We start from the raw sequence: 25,190 nt of genomic DNA, 5'->3' as shown, positions 1-25,190 counted from the left end.
GGTCCATCCTAAGACTCATAGTCTTGGAAGGGCTTGTGTTTTCAACTACTATCTAATTCTTTAGGCATCATTAAATTCAATAGAATTTACTTCTGGGTAGACATGGTTAGAATTGCCCTGTTAATATAGAGGCCATGTGTGATCCCCAGAACCCATTTGTGATGCCCACAGATTTTCCCATTAATTCTGAGAGACTGACGTTTGGTTTGGATACCAATCCAAGATTACCCAGAGAGCACAGAATGGGTTTAGTTTCTCCCTCGGTTGTGTCCCCAAGCAGAGTCATTTATTTTCTACTATAGAAATGAATGGCTTCCATGGAGTTGCATGGAAATAGTACAGTTCTTGTGGGGACAGGTGGGACAATGTTGTAGTGAAGGTGAAACGTGCTTGTTGTTCTTCCTGCTGGCTTGCCAACCACCACTAACAGGTGAGAGCTGAATGCAGAGTGAGACCAAAGGTGGACAAACTACCCCAGAAGGAGCATGATGTGTCCCCCACTAGAGGTTCTACCCCTCACTTAACCCCCCCCCCCACCTCTGGATTATAGCCATACAAAATGATGGTGCAATCCTTCCTCGCATGGGGAGAAATGGACGTATGCTTCTGCATCTCCTCCCAAGGATAGTGTGGCTCTCCACTTGATTAGTCCATGATGAAGAGGTCATTAGTTTCTGACAAAATGAGTCTTTGTAGAAATTCCGTGGCAAATGCTGAAGGGATCTGAAGTGGAAAATGGCTTGACTACTTATTTGAAATTTCTTTTAGACATCGTCGATGCCTTGTCAGATCCAAAGAAATTTTTATCCGTCATGGAGAAAAGAGCAGACCAGATGAGAGCTATGGGAATTGAAACAGTAAGTAGTAATTAACTGCGGGTATGAAAAAAGATTTGCATTTTTTACTTAAAGCCTCTGCCTGGAAGATTTAAAAGATGAGAATAACTGACAGGATTGGCCAGCTTTTTATTTGCAAAATTTAGGGAAGCTCCACCATTACCATGTATTGGCCAGTATCGTATAAGTTTACAATACTGTATATAATAATTGCATTATTGTGCTTGTTTCTATTTTGCAACATAGGCAATGTGTAAGGTCACCTGTGGTAACTGAGAATGTCTTGCTTAACATTTGAAACAGAGATCTCATGCTTTCACCAATAAGTTGTCGACTATATTATGATGAAATTTCCAGTGCACAACAATATTTTCTACCCCTGTTCCTTGGGCAGAGACATAAGATTCTTAAGGATTTCATTGCAACACTACAGCCAGTGGTTTGCATCTCTGTTGCTTAAATGTCATGCAAATGATGTGGAACTGTGAAAAACACACACACAACTTCTGCAGTCCAAAATTGGTTGCCAATTTTACCAAGAGTTTTGCTCTTAGCCCACAAAAATATCCATTTGGATATGGGCTGGCGGTTACCACTGTCCCTATAGATGCTAGCAGCTACACTTTCAGAACCAGAAGGGGGATTCCCCGTGCCACGTGGCTGTTTAAAAGGGGGTAAGCCAGGCCCCACCATCACACGGATTGGCTGGCTGGGGGCCGTGACGCAGCCAGGGACTCCCAGATAACGTGGGAACTAAGACCAACCCCCCACCGTGTACGGAGACCACGTGGTCTGACTGCAACATCGTCCCACCCGGAAGTGGAGCGGTCTTCTTATACATTTAAAACATTTTCAGTTTCTATACATCTGGGACTACTTGGTCTCACCCCTGGTTTCCCATTTTTCTTTTTGTTCTATTGCATATAATTACATTTTTCAAGTCTATTTTATCTCCTTTCATCTCCTGTTAGTCCTAATAAAAAAGCTTGCCCTTTTCACATCATCCAGTTTCGAACTGGTGGTGCATGCACTTCTGGCTTGCACTCTTTATAAAGACTTGAGGAATGAGATTATCACCCCTCTCTTATTGTCCATTCCGGGTCACCCAAGCACTGCCACAGTGTCCTTTCTCTTGGCAGATCAAGACGAGCAGGTGACAGCAAAGGTTGCAAGGTTTTTAGCTGGGGCAATCAGAATAAGAGCCACTATTGGACTATTGATTCAAAACCCTAAAATGTATTTTATATAATTGACTTTCTGTTCTTTGTATATCGTATTGTTGTTTTATTGCTATGGCCAATGGCTGACGCAAATAAAGATTCATTCATTCATCATCCAGTTTCCTTTGGCTAATATTATCCTTAAGTTCAGATCTGTCGGTGGTCTTTTTACAAGAAGAACCCTTGTTTTCTTGCAGAGTGACATAGCTGATGTTCCCAACGATACCTCAAAGAACGACAAGAAAGGCAAAGCTAATAACCCCAAAGCAAACGTCACTCCTCAGACTAGTTCCGAACTTAGACCAAATAACCCTTCTGGGGGAGGGCCTGGAATGGAAACTAAGAAAGGTAAACTCGCATCTGAAGGATTTCAAAGATTTCTTGCTATATCCCATTTCTCCTGGAGAAATGAATGAAGGTGCTTCAGCAGAATGTGGTGGGGTGGATGGTTATTAAATAGAGAGCATTTTCAGTGATGACACCCTACTAATGGAATGATCTTCACACCTGGCTTGCCTAACTTCTATGTAAGCGGTGCCCAACAGAATATTATTATTAATAATAATAAAGTGACAAAACATAAAACATTAAAAACTTCTCAAAACAGGGCTGTCTTCAGATGTCATCTAAAAGTCAAGTAGTTGTTTATTTCCTTGACATCTGATGGGAGGGCGTTCCATAGGTTGGGTGCCACCACCAAGAAGGCCCTCCACCTAGTTCCCTGTAACCTCACTTATTGCAGTGAGGGAACCACCAGAAGGCCCTCGGCGCTGGACCTCAGTGTCAGGGCAGAACGATAGGGGTGGAGACGCTCCTTCAGGTATACTGGACCAAGGCCGTTTAGGGCTTTAAAGGTCAGCACCAACACTGTGAATTGTGCTCAGAAATGTACTGGGATCCATTGTAACCGACTGAGCACCTTTTTATTTTCCTGGAAATGTTTCATTTAAAAACATGTTTAGTTCTTTTCATACCCTGAGCTCTGTTGTTTTCCTCTTTGGAATAAATTCTAAAACATCCCAATAATTTAATTGGTCCTGGGTGGTGTATAAACACTGAAAATAAATATAGTCTGTATTAAGCAGGAGTGTAAAGCACATTTTGCAGTAATCCACACACCTTTTCAGTAAGTCTGGATAGCTCAATAAAATCCTATTAAAATTACTGCTGCTGATATTAAAATGGTATTGATGCATTTGTTTTCTTTCTTTAAGGTATAGACCTTATTCCTCAAATAAAGATAGAGGACTTGAAGCAAATGAAGGTATGTATGCAAAAACCTAGCAATATTTTCTAAAGCTTAGGGAACATAATACGGTGGTACCTCTGGTTATGAACTTAATTCGTTCCGGAGGTACGTTCTTAACCTGACACCGTTCTTAACTTGAGGTACCACTTTAGCTAATGGAGCTGCCACCGCCACTGCATGATTCCTGTTCTCATCCTGGGACAAAGTTATTAACCTGAGGTACTATTTCTGGGTTAGCGGAGTCTGTAACCTGAAGTGTCTGTAACCCGAGGTACTACTGTATGTTAAATTGTTTACCATGGGGTAAAATTGCCCTTGAGACTGAAACCTTGTGGAAGACTCAGCGTGAATCATAAGCCTATAATTCTCAAAAAACAGGCTTGCCTCTCTACCACAGGACTGATTGCTTATTAGATCGTTAACCAAGAGGTCTTCTGCATTTTCATTGGCCTCTCTTTAGCCCCTTGAGAATTCCAAAGTCAGTTGACATTATTGATACTCTCTGGAGTATCAGAAATCCACCCCAGACTACACTGGGCCAAGTTTATCACCCCTCTGCCTTTCAGTAAGCATCAATAACCTACTGTGTTGAGAAACCAAGAGTACAATTGTGCCCCACACACTCTGCCTCACCATACACTATTGGGTTTTGCATTTCTCTGTACCTAGAAAACTAAGGTAATCTTTCATCACAGTTTGGCATGGGCCAGGGGCAGGTTAGGAGTTATTAGAAACAGGAAACCTTCCTCTTTCCCTTCCCTCTGGGCATTTTCCTGATTGGTTTCTACCATACTATAAATTGGAAAATGATAGGACATACAAGGAGGGACGCAGGTGGCACTGTGGGTTAAACCACAGAGCCTAGGACTTGCCGATCGGAAGGTCGACGGTTCGAATCCCCGCGACGGGGTGAGCTCCCGTTGCTCGGTCCCTGCTCCTGCCAACCTAGCAGTTCGAAAGCACATCAAAGTGCAAGTAGATAAATAGGTACCACTCTGGTGGGAAGGTAAACGGCATTTCCGTGCGCTGCTCTGGTTCGCCAGAAGCAGCTTAGTCATGCTGGTCACATGACCCAGAAGCTGTACGCCGGCTCCCTCAGCCAATAAAGTGAGATGAGCGCCACAACCCCAGAGTCAGCCATGACTGGACCTAATGGTCAGGGGTCCCTTTACCTTTACCTAAGATATACAAGGACTACTTGAACAAGCCAGTTGTCTCCACCCCCAGGTCTCCACCTCAGATTCCTCCGTACATTGGTCAGTAATACACACAACATGGTATTATATGTCAGCTACCCAATGTTTAAACGTGGTAATGCATTTATAATGTATCTTTTATGTCAAGAGAAATATTTCTGGGTGCTGTTCTCTGAATTCTTGTGATTTCAGATGTATCCGAAGGGAAATTAATCCAAGTTTGTTTTTTGTTGTGTTTTTTTAAATGTGGGGCAGGCATACATAAAGCATTTGAAAAAACAGCAGAAAGAGCTCAATGCTTTGAAGAAGAGACATGCAAAGGTACGGGAATTTTTAAAGCAACTTTTTAATAGAGTGTTTTGCGCCTTTTTTGTTTTGAGAGATGGAGTGGGAGAGCTGGGAAATGATTGGTTGTTATGATCAGTTGCAAAATTGTTGGTTCAGATAACCCACTTGTTGTTGTTGTTTAGTTGTGTCCGACTCTTCGTGACCCCATGGACCAGAGCATGCCAGGCACTCCTGTCTTCCACTGCCTCCCGCAGTTTGGTCAGACTCATATAACCCACTAAGGTTAATTATAACAGCTAAATGGAGCAGCGTTTCCCAGCTCAAGCTGTGGGTCTCTATGTGTCTAGTGAATTGCCTCTGTCCCTCAGCCTAAACCACTTTTAAGTAGGTGAAACTCAGTCACCATCTCAGAACTAGCTAAACGTACTTACAAGTTTTCTTTTAAAAAAACAAACAAACTGTACTATATAGCATAGTGTCATAATCTGTGTTGCTTCCTGGAATATGTTCTTTCCCCCTCCACGAGGAAAGGAAAATCTCCAGGAAGCAAACATGATGGCAAAAAGAGAATACATGTTCCCCCTCACCCAGATGTGATGTCATTCAGACACCTCCCACATTATATTGAGGTGATACTGTGTTCCCTTCATGAGAACTATATGGCAAGAAACATGGCCTAAGAACTCTCGCATAATATTCGGAAGAAAACGCAAATAAATGAGGTCCTGTAAAATCCAAAAGAGAATTGCAGAGATCGGGATGGAAATAAATGTTGGAAGAGTTTCTGCCTTTAGAAAATGCCCCCCTCCCAAATTCTTTTTTTGAATTCTACAGTACCCACAGAAAAACAGAGCACAGCCCATGTACTCTTTCATCCAGAAAATGTTCAGAACTGCCCTTTATCCTTTTTCATCCCAGGTATTCCTTTAGTCAGGATTCTCTGTGGATGTCTAACTTTGTCAAAATTACATCCTCCTTTCTCTAAGCAGTTGCTCTAATGTTCCTTAATCAGCATGTATATCCCTCGATAAAGCTGACAGCTTAATGATGCTGTTCAGATTCACTTTTCTTTGAAATCTCTCTGGAACAGCAATGTCTGAGCTTTGTTCCTACTGGAAATCATAGGCACTATGTGCGATTCGTTTCCCAGAAGTGTTGTCAACTTATTTTGGAATTCAGGTTTATATTTTAATACTTGAACTTCAAAGTGTTGGCCAACATTCACTTTCTCTCACATTAAAATGAGTGAGAAATTCTCCTTTGAGATTTTGTAAAGGACTCTGTATGGATTAAGTTATATGAAATGTGACAGGAGTGCCTGGCGTGCTTTGGTCCATGGGGTCACGAAGAGTCGGACAAGACTAAATGACTAAACAACAACAACATATTATCATACAAAGATTCCAGTTACAGATAGGTAGCCGTGTTGGTCTGCCATAGTAAAAAAGAAAAAAGAAAAAAAATTCCTTCCAGTAGCACCTTAAAGACCAACTAAGTTAGTTCTTGGTATGAGCTTTCGTGTGCATGCACACTTCTTCAGATACACTGAAACAGTTACACAGTGTATCTGAAGAAGTGTGCATGCACACGAAAGCTCATACCAAGAACTAACTTAGTTGGTCTTTAAGGTGCTACTGGAAGGAATTTTTTTATTCATACAAAGATGTGTTATGAAGAGGCAACTGCAAACTGATTCATAATTAGTGTCATCAAAGTAACAGCTTGGTGTCCTGCATTACTGCTTCAATCTGAAATGTACAAATTGGCTAACATCAGCAAGTAAAACTGAAATATACTTGGATTCAAGATTTCATGCTCTTTATTCAGCTCATAGTGGTGAAGAGGAGGAATGGAAGTTCCCCCATAATGTCTGCTTTATATACATTATTTACACAATGGGCCCCACGTGATTGGCTAATTCCGGGATTCACCTGTAGGCCAATCAGGTTGCGGATTCACTTCCACCTGGAGCTGAATTGGGTGGCTCCTGTGGACCAATCAGACTGTTGCATTTTGGACCCTATTGTTCTAGGACCAATTAGACTGCTGCATTCTGAATCCTGTTCAACTCAGTTGAAAAACCAAAACCATTGAGGGTTTTTAAAGGGACATAAAACATGACAGAGAATACTTGGCAAAAAATCATGGATGGACTGATATTGGTATATAGTACCCCCAGTGTGTACAGCATTTTACACACTACAAGAGGAAAAGGAGAGAAAGGGAAGGAATATGAGGGCAGGGCTACACAGAGGAAGTTATTTACACATAGATGGGCTTAGTAACAGGTCTGATTATAATAGAGCATTAGAGCTATGGCACCAAATGTCTGGTGAAATAAAAAGAAAAGGTATTCATGCAGTGTCCAAACACCATCAAATATAATAGTGCCTAGAACCAGGAGTGGGACGCGGGTGGTGCTGTGGTCTAAACCACAGAGCCTAGGGCTTGCTGATCAGAAGGCCGGCAGTTCGAATCCCCGTGACGGGGTGAGCTCCCTTTGCTCGTTCCCTGCTCCTGCCAACCTAGCAGTTCAAAAGCACGTCAAAGTGCAAGTAGATAAATAGGTACCACTCCGGCTGGAAGGTAAATGGCATTTCCGTGCGCTGCTCTGGTTCGCCAGAAGCAGCTTAGTCATGCTGGCCACATGACCCGGAAGCTGTACGCCAGCTCCCTCAACCAATAAAGCGAGATGAGTGCCGCAACCCCAGAGTCGGCCACGACTGGGCCTAATGGTCAGGGGTCCCTTTACCTTTACCTTGAACCAGGAGTGGGGTTTTTCTGACCTTCATATTTATATCCTGTGATACACACATAAATGCCTAATAACCCAAACTCCAGCCTAACATGCCATTTTTTTTTCCTGCTGCAGGAACATTGTGTCATGCAGAAGTTACATTGCACGCAAGTTGACAAAATAGTAGCACATTATGACAAAGAAAAGTTAGCTTATGAGAAAATCCTCGAGAAGGCAATCAAGAAAAAGGGGTAAGGTCTTTTGGAAATGTTGGTGCTTGTTCATTTTTAGGATGTATCTTCTGCATTGGAGAGCCTGATGAAGTTAGATACCTAAGTGTATTAATGATTCTATCCTTTTGCTCCATTGGCAGCTTAAGCTATATCTGTGTAGGGAGTTTGGTACGGGAAGTTGGAAGCTGAGAATGAGGCATGCTAGTTTGGCTTGGGGCATAAGGCCCTTGAGATGCTCATTGATGCAAGGCTTGTTCCCAGAATAGTCATTACAACTTTTAGAGGGCTGCGCTACCCCAATGAGGACATGGAACAGTTGCCTTCAGTAGAAGGCTCCAGGGATGGTGCCATCTCCTTGTCTCCAGCCTCCATTTTTTAGGCCTAGTTGTCACTGAGATGCTCAAGCCAATCTGGGCTGTAGCACTTCAGATTGCAGCTGCATAATTGTGTGGAGGAAGGAGAGAAACTCAAAACCACTTGATTCTCTATAAAAACATTTTAAATTTTGTACACCCAAAGCCTTGCTATTAGAACTTTGTGGTTGTACGACAGCAAGAGGAATTAAATGTACAAATCCACAAACACAAATTTCCAATTCAGAACAAATGCTGACTGCAGCAATAATGAAATTGCTCTTCCCAGTTCTCCACTTCCACTGAATTGGGGGCAGCCATTTTGATTCTGTATCAGAGATTGCAATTGAACCCAGAGACAGTTTTGGAATAGACTTGCAATTCCACTGCTGGTGGGCTTCTTACCTTCCACTTTTGCCCTTCTTTTCTATTGTACAAGTTCCCCTTCCCCTGTTCCCCTTTGCTTGCTGAAACTCACAACATGAATGTTACATGTAGTTTGTTAGATTTTTTGAGGAGCTGCACAGCCGCTACCTCCATCTAGTCACCGTAGTGTCTCATGTGGCCTAATTGTCACTTAGATAGCGCACTCAAGCAAATGTCAGCTGGAATAGCTCAGTTGGCTAGAGCATGGTGTTGATATTGCCAAGGTTGCAGGTTCGATCCCCATATGGGACAGCTGCATATTCCTGTATTGCAGGGGTTGGACGAGATAATCCTCAGGGTCCCTTTTAACTCTGAGTCTATGACAAAAATATGAGATTAGAATTGAAAATAAAAACTCTGTATCATGTTCAGTCTCTCTTACACACACACACAAAATAATAATACTGTAATGTGTAGTCAGACTTCTTCCATGTCCTCTCTAAAAATTCTGGGTGTCCCTTTCTGACTGGTGGAGCAGATAAACACGATGTGTGTACAAAGCATGGCCACAATCTTAACTCCACTTACCTGGGAGTAAGCCCCATTGAATTCAGTAGGGCATACTTCTCAGCTGACATGGTTAGGCCTACTAGCAATTGCCCTGACAGTGTAGCCTAGTGGTCCTCCTCCCCTTCCTTCTTCTGCAACCACTGTGAACATCCAAACTGCAGATGTGATGGCGCCTCTGACAAACCCATGGGCAGGAGCTGGGATTGCAGCCTTATAGGCCAGTAAGCCAACAACATATGAAGTATGGCTGGTGAGTGAAAAGGAATAATATTATTCAGATATGCTTTGATATTTGCTTGTTTTCCACAGTTGACTAGGATGTTTTGATACGTGGCTCTTGTCTTGACATTTCCCTACTTGTCCGGTTTTTTCTAGAGGAAATAATTGCCTTGAGGTGAAGAAAGAAATAGAAGATAAAATTCAGATACTAACATCAGATCACAAATCTAAGGTAAGAGAAGAACTGGGCATTTTGACAGTGCATTCTATCACGTGAAGGTCTTCTGGGTAGATAAGTGCTCCCAGAAGCAGCAGAGAACGTGCTCCTGCAGCAAGGAGCTGAAAGAAAGACTGGAGGTCCACTCAGAGTTGGGTGAAACAAGCCACAAGTTTTATGGAATTGAGTAGCTTCCAACCCTTCTGTGGTCTAGGCTGCTTCTCCTTTCCATTGGGGGAACTTGGGAGGAAGGATATCATAAGGCAAATGGATTCTTTCTTCCCTTAGGAGTCACCAGTTTTAAGGTATCCCATTTCTTCTGATGGTTGTTCTGCAAACCTCTTAAGGAGGAACCTTCCTAAAGAGGTTTGTGCAAGTGCTCTGAGTAGAATTTCGGTGGGTTTTTGCTTTAAAATGTCCTTGCGTTGACTTGGATCCTGACTTGTCAGTAGCTGAAGGGGATACTTCCAGAAAAGAGGAGGAGATCGTTCACACTTATTGCCTCCCTGCCCCTTGCAGCCCTCTGTGGCTTCTGAAAATCTGTGACGGGGTTGTGGAATGCCCTCCTATGCAGCGTAGGAGGGGAAACTGTGTTCTGCTGGGTGAAAAAGGAGTTGGCAAAAATCTCCTTTCCACTAATGGAAGCCTCCATTGGCTTTGAGTCCTTTCTTTGAATGTAGGGTAACTCGGGACCCATGGCACTCTTAACAAGGGTTTTAGTGTTTGTTTTTCATCCCTGTGAATATTAGAGGCATAAGCCATGCAGGGATACCCGTTGGGTTCTTTCCGAATTGATAAGAAACCAGCAGCTTTAAAATTGTCGAGTACTCATAAATGCAGGGTTCTGGTGGTGGCTTTGTGCAAGAAGAAAATGCTTCCTCTCCTGCTGTTTGAGGCATCTGGTTTTTACTGAACCCACCGTCTCAGTAGTGGATTTTTGGAGAGCATTGGGTAGGAGAGGATTGATGAAATTGACTTCTCCGCTTTGCATAAGCAGAAGCTGGGGAGAGGGAAGGAGAAACACCTTTGGATAATAATAGTTTTTTAGATAAACTCATTGTGGAAGGAAGCATTACAAAGTATTTACATCCTTAGAAATATAGATACCTTGCTAGACTATCCTAAAAGGGTAAAAAGGTAAAGGACCCCTGGACAGTTACAGTCAAAGGTGACTATGGGGTTGCGGTGGTCATCTCGCTTTCAGACTGAGGGAGCTGGTGTTTGTCCACAGACAGCTTTCTGGGTCATGTGGCCAGCATGACTAAACTGCTTCTGGTGCAACAGAACACAGTGACAGAAACCAGAGCACACGGAAATGCTGTTTACCTTCCTGCCGCAGCAGTACCTATTTATCTACTTGCACTGGTGTGCTTTCGAACTGCTAGGTTGGCAGGAGCTGGGACAGAGCAATGGGAGCTCATCCTATCGTGGGGATTTGAACTGCTGACCTTCCAGTCAGCAAGCCGAAGAGGCTCAGTGGTTTAGACCACAGTGCCATCCACGTCCCTATTCTACCTGTAATCTGTGGCTACATTCACACTGCATCATATAATAGGTGTGGGGATTTTTTTTGGGGGGGTGCTTCTTGTCTTGATAATACACAGTAGTTGCATGGCAACGTCTGATTTATGTTGTGCGACTCCTTTTTTGCATGCATATTTATGCTAATGGTTTCCAAAACCACCTGCAGAATAGTCCTCTTGACAGCCTGCCTGACGCAGTCCTCTTTTGCTAAAAGGTAAAAGAAATTGTGGCACAGCACACAAAAGAGTGGTCCGAGATGATCAACACCCACAGTGCCGAAGAGCAAGAGATGCGTGATTTCCACCTGAGCCAGCAGTGCGAGTTACTAAAGAAGCTGCTAATTAATGCTCATGAGCAGCAGACTCAGCAATTGAAGCTTTCACATGACAGGTAAGCATGTTGGTGCTTCCCATTCAGACAGAGGAGGCCTCCGAGCCTGGGAGCTGATTTGGTTCATTTTACAAAACTGCAACACCATAGCAGGAAGCAATCCTGTGCAGACTTCACAATGCGGTTTTATATAAGCAACCTGGCAGACTGTGAGCACTGAATAAACTACTTTTTTATGTCAGTAGAGGTTGAAGAAAAACTGCCTTGTTCAGAATCAGCTTTAAAAGTAGTATTTCTTGTTGTACCATGGTGGAGGAGAATCAAACACCCTCTGTTTTCTTGGATTTATTGTTTCAGGGAGTTGCTAATGAAATTTGACATTCAGTTTGGTACTCTGCTTCTGCAATTAAGCTCTTCCCAACCCAAATCTTGGAACCTGAAAACTTCTCTGAAATATCTTTCATGAATATTCGTGCAGCTAATTCATTTAGTAGCCTCTTGTAACGACTGTGCAAGTGATGAAGCATTAATGACACTAAGCTAATCCAAGAATGGAATTTGTCCTTAATAAAATAGAAAAGAAGATGCATGTTAGCAATTCACTGCTCTAATGAGTTGTCTGATTTTTATCAAACATCTACAACCCTCAGATTATACTTCTTTAATTTGTAGACATTTTTCCATGATATTTTCAGTTATGGATTTGTTTGCATGTACACTCACACATGAATGCACACACAGTTGCAGATAAAGGGGTGAAATCCATTATAGCAGGCCTCCACTCATTTAACATAGCTCCTCATTCCTCCTTTTCTTCCTACATCCCATGAAGTCTGCTCTAGAGCATTGGCAAATTTGGCCAGGCATTGAAACCATTAGTTCATCTGCTTTGAGTTCTTCCTCACAGCAACTTTTAGGGTTGGTCTGTGATTTTTCTATATCCTTAATGTTCCGTGGGAATAGTGTGGAGCTGGTGCAGGATTAAACCCTGTCCTCCCACCCATTAACCAGCGACTTCAAGTGATGGACAGGTGATGTGGTTTGGGGAAAATGGCGTTGTAGGCCAAATTGGACCCTTTGACAGGTCAAGATTGACTCACAGGCTCACTGTTCCTGATTTATAGAATTCTGGTAAGTTATGATGAAAAGCCCTTGATCTGGAAACCAAGCCTTAAAACCAAGTCTGGAAACCAAACCTTATAGGGGAACAGTTGAAGGAGCTGGGTATGTTTATCCTGGAAAAGAGGAGACAGAGAGAGGAGATAGGATAGCCAACTTTAAATATCTCAAGGGCTGTCACATGGAAGAGGACAAAAGCTTGTTTTCTCCTGCTCTGGATGGTAAGGCTTGAAGCAATGGCTTCAAGTTTCAAGAAAGGAGATTCCAGCTAAACATCTGGAAAAAATGTCTGACATAAGAGCTGTTTGACAGTGGAACAGTCTCCTTTGGGAGATGGTCTCTCCTTCCTTGGAGGTTTTTAACCAGAGGTTGAATGGTTGAATGGCAGCTCCCAGGAGAATAGTACAAACGCGAAAAAACATCAGACATTAAAAACATTATTTCCTTGATATCTGAAGGGAGGGCATTCCTCATGATTCTATGAGATGGAGATATCTCACAGCCCACCTGGCTTGGTGTTTTGCTAACTTCTGGCGAGGAGAGGCCACTGGAGAAATTGGCCTTTTTGTGGTGGCAAGCCTTAAAGAGACTGAACATGGCATTCTGGTTCTTTTGATATAGCTAAGTACCCCCCTCCCCCACAAAAAAAATCAGTCTTAAATGCAGATCTTGTTAGAAGACAGTCACTATGAGTTTAATGGAGTTTCCGCCTGGGTAAGGTAAAGGTAAAGGAATCCCTGACCATTAGGTCCAGTCATGGCTGACTCTGGGGTTGCGGCGCTCATCTCGCTTTATTGGCCGAGGGAGCCGGCGTACAGCTTCCGGGACATATGGCCAGCATGACTAAGCTGCTTCTGGCGAACCAGAGCAGCGCACGGAAACACTGTTTACCTTCCCACCAGAGCGGTACCTATTTATCTACTTGCACTTTGACATGCTTTTGAACTGCTAGGTTGGCAGGAGCAGGGACCAAGCAACGGGAGCTCACCCTGTTGTGGGGATTCGAACTGCTGACCTTCTGATCGGCAAGTCCTAGGCTCCGTGGTTTAACCCACAGCACCACCCGCGTCCCTTTCCGCCTGGGTAAATGGGTATAAAACTTCAGCCTGAAAGTTTGTCAGAACAATCCTATGTATGTCTGTTCAGAAGTAAGCCCCATTGTGCTTAGTGGAGTTTATTCCCAAGAAAGTGTTATAAGACTGTAGGCTTTTTGTCATGATTTTGCCTTTATCATTTTATTAGGGAAAGCAAAGAAATGCGTGCCAACCAAGCAAAAATTTCCATGGAAAATAGTAAAGCCATAAGCCAAGATAAATCTATCAAAAACAAAGCAGAAAGAGAGAGGTAAGTACTTCATCCTATTGCTGTATATAGGATAAATTCTCACAGACCAGTCTGTTAAAATTTGCATTTCCAACTTCATAATTTTAAGAAAGTTGTCTCTACATGATTCACTTGCTGAGCTTTTTTGAGAACTTATTTGGAATGCAGGTACAGAAACATTAGCTTCCTGTGTGCACGTAAGCAGATAAATCACTTTGAGCACAGATATTGGTGTCCTCAGAATATCAGGAGTCGCACAGGAAACCAAATTGACAACAAAGTGAGTGGGGCAAATAAATTGTTTGATGGAGGATACCCGATAACAGGAGATGAGGGGGAAATGTTGTGACTGATGTAATATGGGCTGTTCTGTGAGGGCAAAAAATGTTCTGTTTATAATTCCATGGCCATCCCCCTTTCATTACAACATTCTGTTATTACTGTAATTCCTGATGGTGTGTCTACAGGAATGTGCAAGCAGCAAGTTGCCTTACCCTTTTGTTGAGTCCGCCCTAGGAAACAGGTCACTTGTCCCCATTCTTCAGGAGAGTACCTCCTGGGGCTTTAAAGCCATATATGGAGAACATGTTGTTTATTGTCTTATGATTAAATCCCATTCTTCTTCCAAGGGTGATATCTTATCTCCAGAAAGCCCGCAAAAGAGGTTTTATTTATTAATTATTTATGTGTTCTATCCCATGTCTCCCTCTTCACAACAAGCCCGTGAGCTAGGCAGAGAGATAGTAATTGGTTTTATTTGTTTATTTAGTGTATCTCCCCCCCTTCCTCCCAAAGGAGCCCAGGATGGCAAGGCTACCAAGACCATGACTTGGTAGATATTTGAACCTGGAGCATGGTGTTCAAAGCATCCCAGTAAATTTCGCAACTGATTGAGCAAATGTCCCCAGATCTAAACCCAACACTCTAGCCCAGTATCTCAGCTCACAGTCAGAGGTACCTGGCCTCCCCTGAGGCAATTGAGTGAGATACTTTGTTTACCCTCCGTCTGCTACTCCCGGCAGGCTAGGTCGTAAACTGGCGATTCTCCTCATTAGACGTGAGGAGAACACACCCTCTGCTTCTCTCTCCTTGTTTTCCCCCCAGGGAGGGGAAATGAGACAGACAGGAGTCCTATTTACATGTTTTATTCCTGTCATTCAGCAGTACATAGAAACGCGACTGCTCCCTTCAGACTCCATCAGAAGAGTCACAACTCCGCCCCTGTACTTCCAGCACAGGTCAGATGACACTCTGAGCTAACATCCGGTGCTCAGTACAGAGAATAGACTCCTCCTTTTTCCCAACAGTACAATTGCAAACCACAACATCCTGTTTTGCATTCCAGCTACCTGCAGCTGGGTTTTGCATTGGTGCTTTTTCCCAACAGGTATAGCCAATGTTTTGCCTTCCAAAGGCTGTTGGACTCCCATCAGCCCCTGCTAGCATGGCCAATGTCTAAGGGTGATAGGTAAAAGGTAAAGGACCCCTGGACGGTTAAGTCCAATCAAAGGCGACTATGGGGTTGTGGTGCTCATCTCGCTTCAGGCCGAGGGAACCAGCGTTTCTCCACAGACAGCTTTCCAGGTCATGTGGCCAGTTCTGGTGCAATGGATGGAAACCAGAGCGCATGGAAACACCGTTTACCTTCCCGCCACAGCGGTACCTATTTATCTACTTGCACTGGTGTGCTTTCGAACTGCTTGGTTGGCAGGAGCTGGGATAGAGCAACAGGAGCTCACCCCATTGTGGGGATTCGAAGCGCTGACCTTCTGATCGGCAAGCCCAAGAGGCTCAAGTGGTTTAGACCACAGCGCCACTTACGTCTCAGGGATGATAGGAGTTGTAGTCCAACACCCTTTGGATGGCACCGTGTTAGCTAATCATGTTGCCTGGAGCAGCATTCAAACATGTGTTTCTCCATATCAAGACAATAATTTCCTGGGCCAAATGTGTTGCCGCTAGTGAAGGAGTTAATGGGTGGAAATTCTCCATTTTATGGGGCTTCATGTATGTCCCTAAAGGAATTCTAATCTCATTCTCTTAACTGCTAACTTCTCAATTTTGAACGTTGCTAAAAACTAACCTAGGGTGACGAGGTGAGAAAAGATGTCAAGGGTCCTGTACTTTTTTATGTTGTGTAGGACTTACAAGCTGCAGCTTTTAAACTCCCTTCTATACAGCTGATAAAAGGTTCAGGAGCCCTGTCCTATTTTGCATCTGGTCACCCTCCTAAAACCACAAGTTGCCCCATCATTCTCATCCTTCTGTCAACACTTGGGAACTTCAACCTGGAAGCTCCAAATCCCTGTGATTAACAAAAAATTTACTTGAGCTGCTTGCACCACCATTAGTTTGAACACCCTCTTCTCACTGATGTTTATTTGTTAAAAACAAACAGATTCTACAATGTTAGAAATGTCTTTTATAGGCGTGTCAGGGAACTGAACAGCAGCAACACAAAGAAGTTTCTGGAGGAGAGAAAGCGAGTAAGTAGCTAATTAGTTCACATATCCAAAAACATCTGCATCATACTCTTCAAAGAGTCTCTCCTTTTAATAGATATCCTCACACTTCTCAAAAACTCACCTGTTTGCTTATTTGAAACTTCACAGTAAGTCTAAGTACACTGTTGTTTCAATTTGCCACCTGAGTAATTAATTGGAAGGGTAGCGTTATACCAAACTTTCACCCACAATAAAAAAGAAAACCCTTCCCATTTTAAGTGGTATCTTCTTCGTACATGTTTGTGTTGCAGTTTGTATCCAGTGTTCCCCATCTCTGCTTCTCCTTAAAAGGGGATGGGGAAGCAGGGTCTTGCTTCCCCCCCCCGACATCTTGCTTTCCCTTATAGCCTATCAGAGTTGACCTTGCTTGACATCGCTGTGAGCAAAGACATCTCACGGTTCTCACTTGGTTGCATTGGGGAGGGAAGAGGGCTGGCACTCTTGCCACAATGTTCTGATAGTCTCTTCTGGCAAGCTTTTCTCACTAGTTGGTCTCTGCTTTAGGTATTCAGTTTGTGTTGTTCTTAAATGTATACCCGGTTGTTGTACTGTTTTTCAATAATAGTAAAAGTAGTAGTAGTAGTGATAATAGTAGTAGTAGTGATGATGATAATAATAGTAATAACAATAACCTACCAACATACCCTCTGTACAACATCTGAACTTCACACCTCTTCAATTCCCTCTTGATAGGGAAAATCATAAAGAAGGGAGTGTGGCAAATGATATATCAGAAGTTCCAAAGAACCAGCCTTTGCTTTTGGCACAAAGACACCCAGTTCCTTCATTATGTACACCATAGCAGTAAGGATCTACCCCTCCACAAAGTTTTAGGAGAGTGGCTACTACTTTTAATAGTCCAAACAGCCCCTTAGAAAATTCTGATGTTTCGTTTTTGCGTTTGCCTGTTTTTGTTTACAGCTGGCAATGAAGCAATCAAAGGAAATGGACCAGCTGAAGAAAGTTCAACTTGAGCATCTAGAAATTCTGGAGAAACAAAATGAGCAGGTAATTGTGCAATGGCCTATGAAAAGCAAGTGGGGTGTGTGTGAAGCGTTTAGTTACAGAATTGGTTATTGGAGTAACTGATCAAAAATACATGATTGACTAAGTTGTGCCCCAGAATATATATTTCTAAAAATACCGTATTTTTTGCTCTATAAGACTCACTTTTTCCCTCCTAAAAAGTAAGGAGAAATGTGTGTGCGTCTTATGGAGTGAATGCAGGCTGCACAGCTATCCCAGAAGTCAGAACAGCAAGAGGGATCGCTGCTTTCACTGCGCAGCGATCCCTCTTGTTGTTCTGGGTTCTGAGATTCAGAATATTTTTTTTCTTGTTTTCCTCCTCCAAAAACTAGGTGCGTCTTGTGGTCTGGTGCATCTTATAGAGCGAAAAATACGGTGCTTTATTTGATATGCGTGTGTCTGTGTATTTTGTGTATATTGTTTTTAGTTGAAGTACAGTGGTACCTTTGGTTACGAACGGGATCCATTCTGGAGGCCCAGACGTATCTCAAAAACTTCGTAACCGGAGGCGCCCTTCTGCGCACACACACGGTGCGATTGAGTGCTTCTGCGCATGCGCACATGGCGAAACCTGGAAGTGTATACTTCCGGGTTTGCTGCGGCCGTAACCCGAAGATTCCGTAACCTGGAGTTTACGCAACACAAGGTACCATTGTACTCAGAAAAATGAATGGTGGCAGGCTCCATCTTAAAAGAGGCATATTTCCCCTTCTGTTCACATAGCAGGGACTGCCTCTTATAATACCTGCGTGCCTCATAAAAAAATAAAGGTACAGTCATACCTTGGTTTTCAAACAGCTTAGTTCTCGAACTTTTTGGCTCGCAAACGCTGCAAACCCGGAAGTGAGTGTTCTGGTTTGCAAATTATTTTTGGAGGCCAAACATCTGATGGGGCTTCCGCAGTTTCCAGTCGGCTGCAGGACCTTCCTGCAGCCAATCAGAAGCCGCGCTTTGGTTTTTGAACGTTTTGGAAGTCAAACGGACTTCCAGAACAGATTGCATTTGACTTACAAGGTACGGCTGTACTTTTTCTCCATTTGCAAGTGGATTTGAATTTAGTCAGATCAATGCAGAGAATATAACTAAAACACCTGATTAGGATTTCTTGAATTGGGCGCCAGCCCTAGTGTTTTTACTGTGTCATACACTGTCACCTTCAGTCCCACCTGTTAATGCAGATCATATTTATTTTAATAGTCTTAGTGCTGGAAGATTTAGGATTGACGCTTTCAAAATTCTGTTTTGAAATGGTTTCGTTTTCCAGTTTATTTTCTCTCATTCCGCTAGGTTTTATTTCACTTTCAATAAGCACAAAACTTGCAAGAGCAAAGCCAGAAACCTGTGTCTTTCCATAGGTGCTTCCCCTTTTTTTTGGGGGGGCATGTTGGTAAGCCTTTCAAAGTCCTGTAGTCCCTGCAAAAAGAGCACCCTCTTCTGAGCGTTCCTTCATGCACCAAGTTGAGACTGGGAGGGTCTATACCAGGCTTCCTCAACCTCAGCCCTCCAGACGTTTTTGGCCTACAACTCCCATGATCCCTAGCTAGCAGGACCAGTGGTCAGGGATGATGGGAATTGTTTCAAAACATCTGGAGGGCCGAGGTTGAGGAAGCCTGGTGTACACAGTGACCCTACCAGCTCCTCTCCCCTTTGGCATTCCCAGCCTCAGAGGCCTAATGAAACTTAAATCCAGATATCCTCTAGAGCAGAGTGGTCCAATGCGTGGCCCTAGAGGAATTTTGGTGGCCCTCAGCAAAATTTGACCACAGCCCTCACACTGCCTTCCCAAAGCTGGGTAAGCAAGGTGCTGGGCTTTGGGAAGGAGGTGTGAGGGCTTTGACGGAGTCCTTGAGTCTTCCTGCCTCCTTCCCAAAGCCTAGTCATCGTTTTCCCAGCTTTGGGAAGAAGGTGGAAGGGCTCTAGGACCCCACCGCCAGCATGACAGTTTCTGTGTCAAAGTATTCTTGCAGCCCACTTGATTTGAAAAGTTGGGCTCCATAATAATAATAATAATAACAACAACAACAACAACAACTTATACCCCGCCCATCTGGCTGGGTTTCCCCAGCCACTGTGGGCAGCTTCCAACAGGAGATTAAAAATACATTAAAATACATCTAGAACTCACTTAGGCTGTAGTCTTGTTACCTGCATACCTGGGACTCAGTCTACTGAGCTAAGTGGGACTTTCTTCTGAGTAGACATGGTAAGGAGCATTTTGTGAAAATCTTGCTGTAACCTTCGTTACCAGAGGAAAATGGAGACGTGCAGATGAAAGCAGAAACAAAAAGAAAATGTTTTTTATATATGTATATATTTGCATTTATTTTCCTTGCATTTGTTTGTCGTTCTCATCTCAGCTGTCATTCCTTTTATTTGCCTGGTTGTATTTCTCAATTTTGACATTATTATTTTTTGTGCAAACAGCTTTTGAAATCCTGCCATGCAGTCTCTCAAACTCAAGGTAGGATTGATCAGTACTGAGCTAGCTACTACATTCAGTGTGCTTTCCTTCTAAAATAAATCATTTTTCACTGAGACTCTTTTTATTTGTATGTAGATCTAATTAGTGATGGATGAGCTACCTTTGGCTTGATTTGGAATAAGCTTGGAAAGCTTGTCCATTTCCCAAGAGTTCTTTCTTAGCTCATAATGTTGGCACATGTGCACCGATGTGCTGTGGACATATGTATTGCCCTGGAAACTGTAGTTCTGTTGGTACCTCATGCATGGTTGCCATTTCAATCGACACAGATTGAACTTAGCTAGGCCATTCCCCAGTTTAGTAGTTCATATGGCATGGTATTGTTTTGGAAAACATATGCTATTTTTTAAAAAAGTTTGAATCCCCGCAACGGGGTGAGCTTCCGCTGCTTGGTCCCTGCTCCTGCCAACCTAGCAGTTCGAAAGCACGCCAAAAATGCAAGTAGATAAATAGGTACCGCTCCAGCGGGAAGGTAAACAGCATTTCCGTGTGCTGCTCTGGTTCGCCAGAAGCGGCTTAGTCATGCTGGCCACATGACCCGGAAGCTGTACGCCGGCTCCCTCGGCCAATAAAGCAAGATGAGCGCCGCAACCCCAGAGTCGGCCATGACTGGACCTAATGGTCAGGGGTCCCTTTACCTTTATGGCATGGTATTGTTTTGGAAAACATGCTATTTTTTTAAAAAAAAAGTTCCCATAGTTTCTCAACACCCAACAAGAACCAAGAGTCTGGTGAGTGTTGACCATACATGCGCAGAATCTTGTTTAATACCCAGAACTGGAGAAGAAATTATAGGGTGAATGGTGTTCAGCTCATAATCTAGCCAAGCATTGTGAGTTTGACAAGTTTACAAGCATTGGACAAATTCACAATCATTGTGAGCTGTACCAGATAATACAAATTTGGGTACCATTTATAGATGCAATCGCTGAGATGTGTCATTTGCATAACAAAGACAATGTTTCAGAACAACCCACTGTTTTCATTGTTTCAGAAGCACTACAGGTCAAACTATAATTAATATAATGTGAGACCATGCCTTTTGTATGTGATAAGTCATTCAAAATGAATCAACAAGTAGGTTTCCTCTATAAAAGATAACTTCATTTGACAAAATGTTGGATTTGAAAAACTTTGATCAGTCCACCTTTACTTCCTGAATTTGTCCATAAGGTGTTCTTGCATTATCATGAATTTTGTAGATGAAATTAGATAGCCACATTTCCTATTAAACTCATGATCATGAATGATGCAAGATGCCGCCACATTTTAAACCCTTTCCCCCTCTAAATTCATGCAGTGCCAAGTACATAACAATTACAACTCTACTACACATTCCTGAAAAAAGTAGGCAGAATGAGATCACATTCTCTGGAATTTCTTTTGATAAGAATTCATCTTCATTTGCATCTATAATCTTTTGCTGTTAAGTTTTTCAGTGTGGCAAACATTATTCTTATTTAGTTAGTCAATAATATATCTAAAGGTCTGTTTTGTGTCCCTTTTCTCAACATAAAATGACTGAATTAGGCTTTCCCAAATTTTGTCTCCCATCATGACTAAGGCTTCGCTTTTAGACTCCTGAATATTTTGCTTCCCCGTTGTTAACTTATGAGAATATAGTCCATCTTCAAACAGTCCCTAAAGCCATGGTTAGTCATTTAAAGATGGTTTGAGGAAGGCAACAGGTAACTGAATTTCATCTGGAACATCCCAGATGTTGAAATATACATATATAGGTCAGCATTTCAAAAGAGGTTGTACTTGCTGAGCCATACATTATGTTTCCACATTTTCACCTATGATTTTTGCCCATTAATGTCTGACTTAAATACAGTACTTGAAAGAAAGAAGGAAGGAGATGCAATGCCCTTTCATGCTTGTGTTGCTCAGATTTTTAGGTTTCTAAAAAATCCAGTGGTTTCCATAGAGAAGCATAGCAATAGCATCTGTCCCTCGCTTTTATATTTGAATTTGGTTAGTGGAGAATTATGTTTATCTGGTGTGCATGCAAATAGAAAACAGCCCTCGTTTATTCAGTTATTCCTCGCATGCATAGAAACTCTAAGGCACACTCACACACAAACAAGTTGCATTACGAAGAAGAGCTTCAATTCTATGATTCTTTATTTACCTTGAGTTGAAGGTTAGCTCTGTACATTTATCCCTATTGCAATAACACCCAAATCAGCCTGGAATCACACTCTGAAAGTGGTACTCGGATGCATAGTCTCTTCTCCCCCTCCGCCCCACCACTGTGTTCTGTCCTGTTATAACTGCACAATTGTCCTGGTTTGCAGGCGAAGGAGATGCAGCAGATGGTGAAGCTAGAAGCAGAGATGGACCGCAGGCCAGCAACAGTGGTATAATGCTCCAACACACAAACTGAAGTCTGCAAAACCCCCGTATGTTTTGTATTTGCAAAGCCAACTCACTATATATTGGAATGCGGTGTCTCTTCTACTTAGTGTCAAGCAAGCGTAGCTGGGAATCACTGATGAAGAACTTAGAATTTTTGTAACATTTGGAGTACTGTATTTTATTTTTAGCAATTGACGACGCTTCTAAAAAAAGAGAAGATTTTTAAATTCTGTCCAGTTCAGAAGAAAAATGCTCCCCTTTGAACAAGGGTGTGTGTGTGTGTGTGTGTGTGTGTGTGTGTGTCAGGGCTACAGGATCAGACCAGTCTAATACAGCAAAACATTAATTATTATTTTATAATAATTTGCACTTGTCTATTATTAACTTATATTGATATTTTATATCACACTTTGCCTGGGATTCTTTTGCTTTTGAGAAAATCAGGAGTTCCCAGGACCTCGCAGCATCCTGACCCAAGAGCCTTTGAAAAGGGGCACTGGGTTCCCTCCCCCCCCCCCCCCGAGTAAATTGCAATAAATTTGACACCATAGCTTAAAGAAAACTGTCTCTGGGGTTTTTCTTTTTACTGTAAAGACAATCTAGAACTACCAGATTTAATGATGGTGCAAATTAAAACAATGTATTAAGAAACCACCCTCTCTAAAGTTAGTAGAGAAGGTAAACATGCAGTATAAAATCTATCCCTGTTCTTTTTCCTGTATTCAGAATTACGTCATCAAGAAGTGCTGTATCAGGTTGGTCTTGTCTGGTTGAAGCTACTGTTTTGTACAATGCTGCTGAAAGGATTGCCAAGTGGCAAAAAGAAACCAGTCTTTGTGCCAAATCTACTTATTATGACAAAAAGTAAAGGAACTGTATCGTAGGCACTTTAACAAACGTTTACATCCTACTTAACAGTTGCATATTGATCCATTTGTTACCAGGCCCCCAATACTACAGCTCACTGTATCTTAAGTTTTGTTAAATAGCTGTTTTTGGGGGGTAGGGAGAATTTGTAACTGTGAAAATGTAGAGTATTTATACACATGCAATCACACTATTGTAGAAGATCACGTTCCTGTTTCGACATTGTCGGCAGTAGTAAACAAAAACCTGTGTGCATGTGGTCCAGACACCCAATTTTTTCAGTGACTGTTGTATGACCGCCCAGTTATTCTCTTACTGGTAAACAAATAGAGTCTGTGTATGATTATGAGACAGAATATTTGAATAACTAACGAAACATAGGGGTATATATATATAAATATATGTGTATATGAATTATGTGGGCATTCTTAATACTTCAAGTTCTAGTTGAAAAAAGAAAGTATATTAATTTAATTTTACACAATATATTTATGCAGATTTTCAGACTTTCATATCAGGAATAACCCTTTTTATGTCTGTTATATATATATATATATCTCCAAACAATTTGCTACAGTATTAACGCGCATGTTCTCAAAGCCCGCTGTAGTTACAATGCATGCCAGCCTTCTGCTTGGAATTGTCAACATAAGAGACTGTGGGAAGCTGGTAGTTTAGAACAAATCAGACAACTGATTTCAGTAACGCTGAATACCAATCATGTTGTTGTATATGCTTGTACAAACTGATTCTACGTACTCCTTTAAAAATGACATAATGATGTAACTGTCCCGAGATAATAACTTTCAGGTTCTCTAATAAAATTTTGAAAAATACCAATGGAGTCTACGGTAGCATGAATAAAATTCTTCTTATGTTCACAGACTGCCTAGGGTATAATTCTGTAAAGTTGCTCCAGAGAAGAAACGTATTGATCTAGTCAGCTTCGCCTTCTGTTGCAGACGTGGGAAACCCATTTTAGGGCTAAGGGCTGCATTGAGAGTCACCCACACCTCTGAGAGCCAAGTGCCAGCAGGGGGCATGGCTAATGTACTGGGCATCCCAGACTGGCTGGCAGCGGTATCACTGGGGAAATTCTACTCAATATTGATCCAGAGCAGAACTCCAACGTATAGTTAGCAGAGTAAAAACTTAAACACTTTGCAGGATTCCCCAAAAATAGACCAGCAGCAATTCTATTTCATCCAGCAGAGCTTTACTGCTACTAAAGGCAAATGAGCATCATGGTCACAAATCCAATACATTCAGGATTGGCACTGTCCATAAGAAATCCAGTTGCAGCAGACTTCACTTACACTTAAAATAAGTCTAAACCTTAACACTAAGCATCCTATGTACAGAACACCAGACCAGAAGGAAAAGAGATAGAAAGTGAAAGGGTGAAAGCCAGGCTCCTTCTGGCCTATTTTTATAGTCCGCATGACCTTGACAGAAGAGATAACAGAACCAGTTCAAACCAGCTGTACTCAGTTTCTCTGAAAGTATAACCCAAATAACATGAACCTTCTGCCTGTTTCTTTCACACAGAGAAGCTTCCAGAACCCTCTTGAATTAGAATAGGAAAGATCTCTGCACATCAGATCAATACTTTCTGCACTAAGAAATCCAAACTGACAATATGCATGCTCATTCACCTCAAATGCAGACATGCAGCACTCTTTCCCACTCTCATATACTCACATGTAGGTTAGGGCTGGGTAGTATATCAATTATCCCCCAAAACTGGTTTGAAATGATATCAGTTTCACATTTTTTAACTTGGCAATATATTGTGAATCATGATATGTGTGTGTGTGCTGTGCCAAAATGATGTGGGCCAGCCAATGCCTCTACATAGCGCCATCCTTATTTCAGACATTGTGATATATCAGTATATTGCAATGTTTAGCTGGTGATATATCGCAATGTTGGAAACCAGGTATCGCCCTGCCCTAATGTAGGCACACTCCCCCAGAGGAATAATTGACACCTCTGTTCACATAATGTCAAAGCTTCAGGAAAGCTATTCCTCCCCAGGTTGCAGCGAGAGCAGAGAAAACAAGGTAGCGTCCTTTTTAATGAGCTTATTCTATCATAATAGCGAGAGACAAAAGAACGCAGCAAGCCTTAACAATGGCGTTACTCCAAACTGGGCTCCTCCTCCCTCCTC

General features: G+C 42.3%; 1 protein-coding gene across 12 annotated transcripts in view; it reads left to right on the top strand.

The window, feature by feature from the left end:
* The window catches only part of PLCB4 (phospholipase C beta 4), a 211,220-nt gene extending 187,364 nt beyond the window's left edge, over positions 1-23,856 (top strand). For 10 of the 12 annotated variants that reach the window (XM_082215456.1, XM_082215459.1, XM_082215448.1 and 7 more), the window contains 12 exons: positions 769-857; positions 2,254-2,404; positions 3,271-3,320; positions 4,757-4,822; positions 7,662-7,777; positions 9,424-9,499; positions 11,223-11,398; positions 13,700-13,801; positions 16,209-16,266; positions 17,206-17,292; positions 19,735-19,771; positions 22,093-23,856. In XM_082215456.1, coding sequence (XP_082071582.1) covers positions 769-857; positions 2,254-2,404; positions 3,271-3,320; positions 4,757-4,822; positions 7,662-7,777; positions 9,424-9,499; positions 11,223-11,398; positions 13,700-13,801; positions 16,209-16,266; positions 17,206-17,292; positions 19,735-19,771; positions 22,093-22,181 — 1,097 coding nt within the window. In that variant the 3' untranslated portion in view covers positions 22,182-23,856. The remainder of the gene's footprint in view (positions 1-768; positions 858-2,253; positions 2,405-3,270; positions 3,321-4,756; positions 4,823-7,661; positions 7,778-9,423; positions 9,500-11,222; positions 11,399-13,699; positions 13,802-16,208; positions 16,267-17,205; positions 17,293-19,734; positions 19,772-22,092) is intronic. The other 2 variants (XM_082215450.1, XM_082215449.1) reach the window with 1 other exon arrangement.
* Positions 23,857-25,190: the final 1,334 nt, after the last annotated feature.

Source organism: Podarcis vaucheri (assembly GCF_965113315.1).
Source record: "Podarcis vaucheri genome assembly, chromosome: 3".
Lineage (NCBI taxonomy): Eukaryota > Metazoa > Chordata > Lepidosauria > Squamata > Lacertidae > Podarcis > Podarcis vaucheri.
Note: the sequence above shows the minus strand (reverse complement) of the source record. Positions and strands in the feature narration are given on the sequence as shown.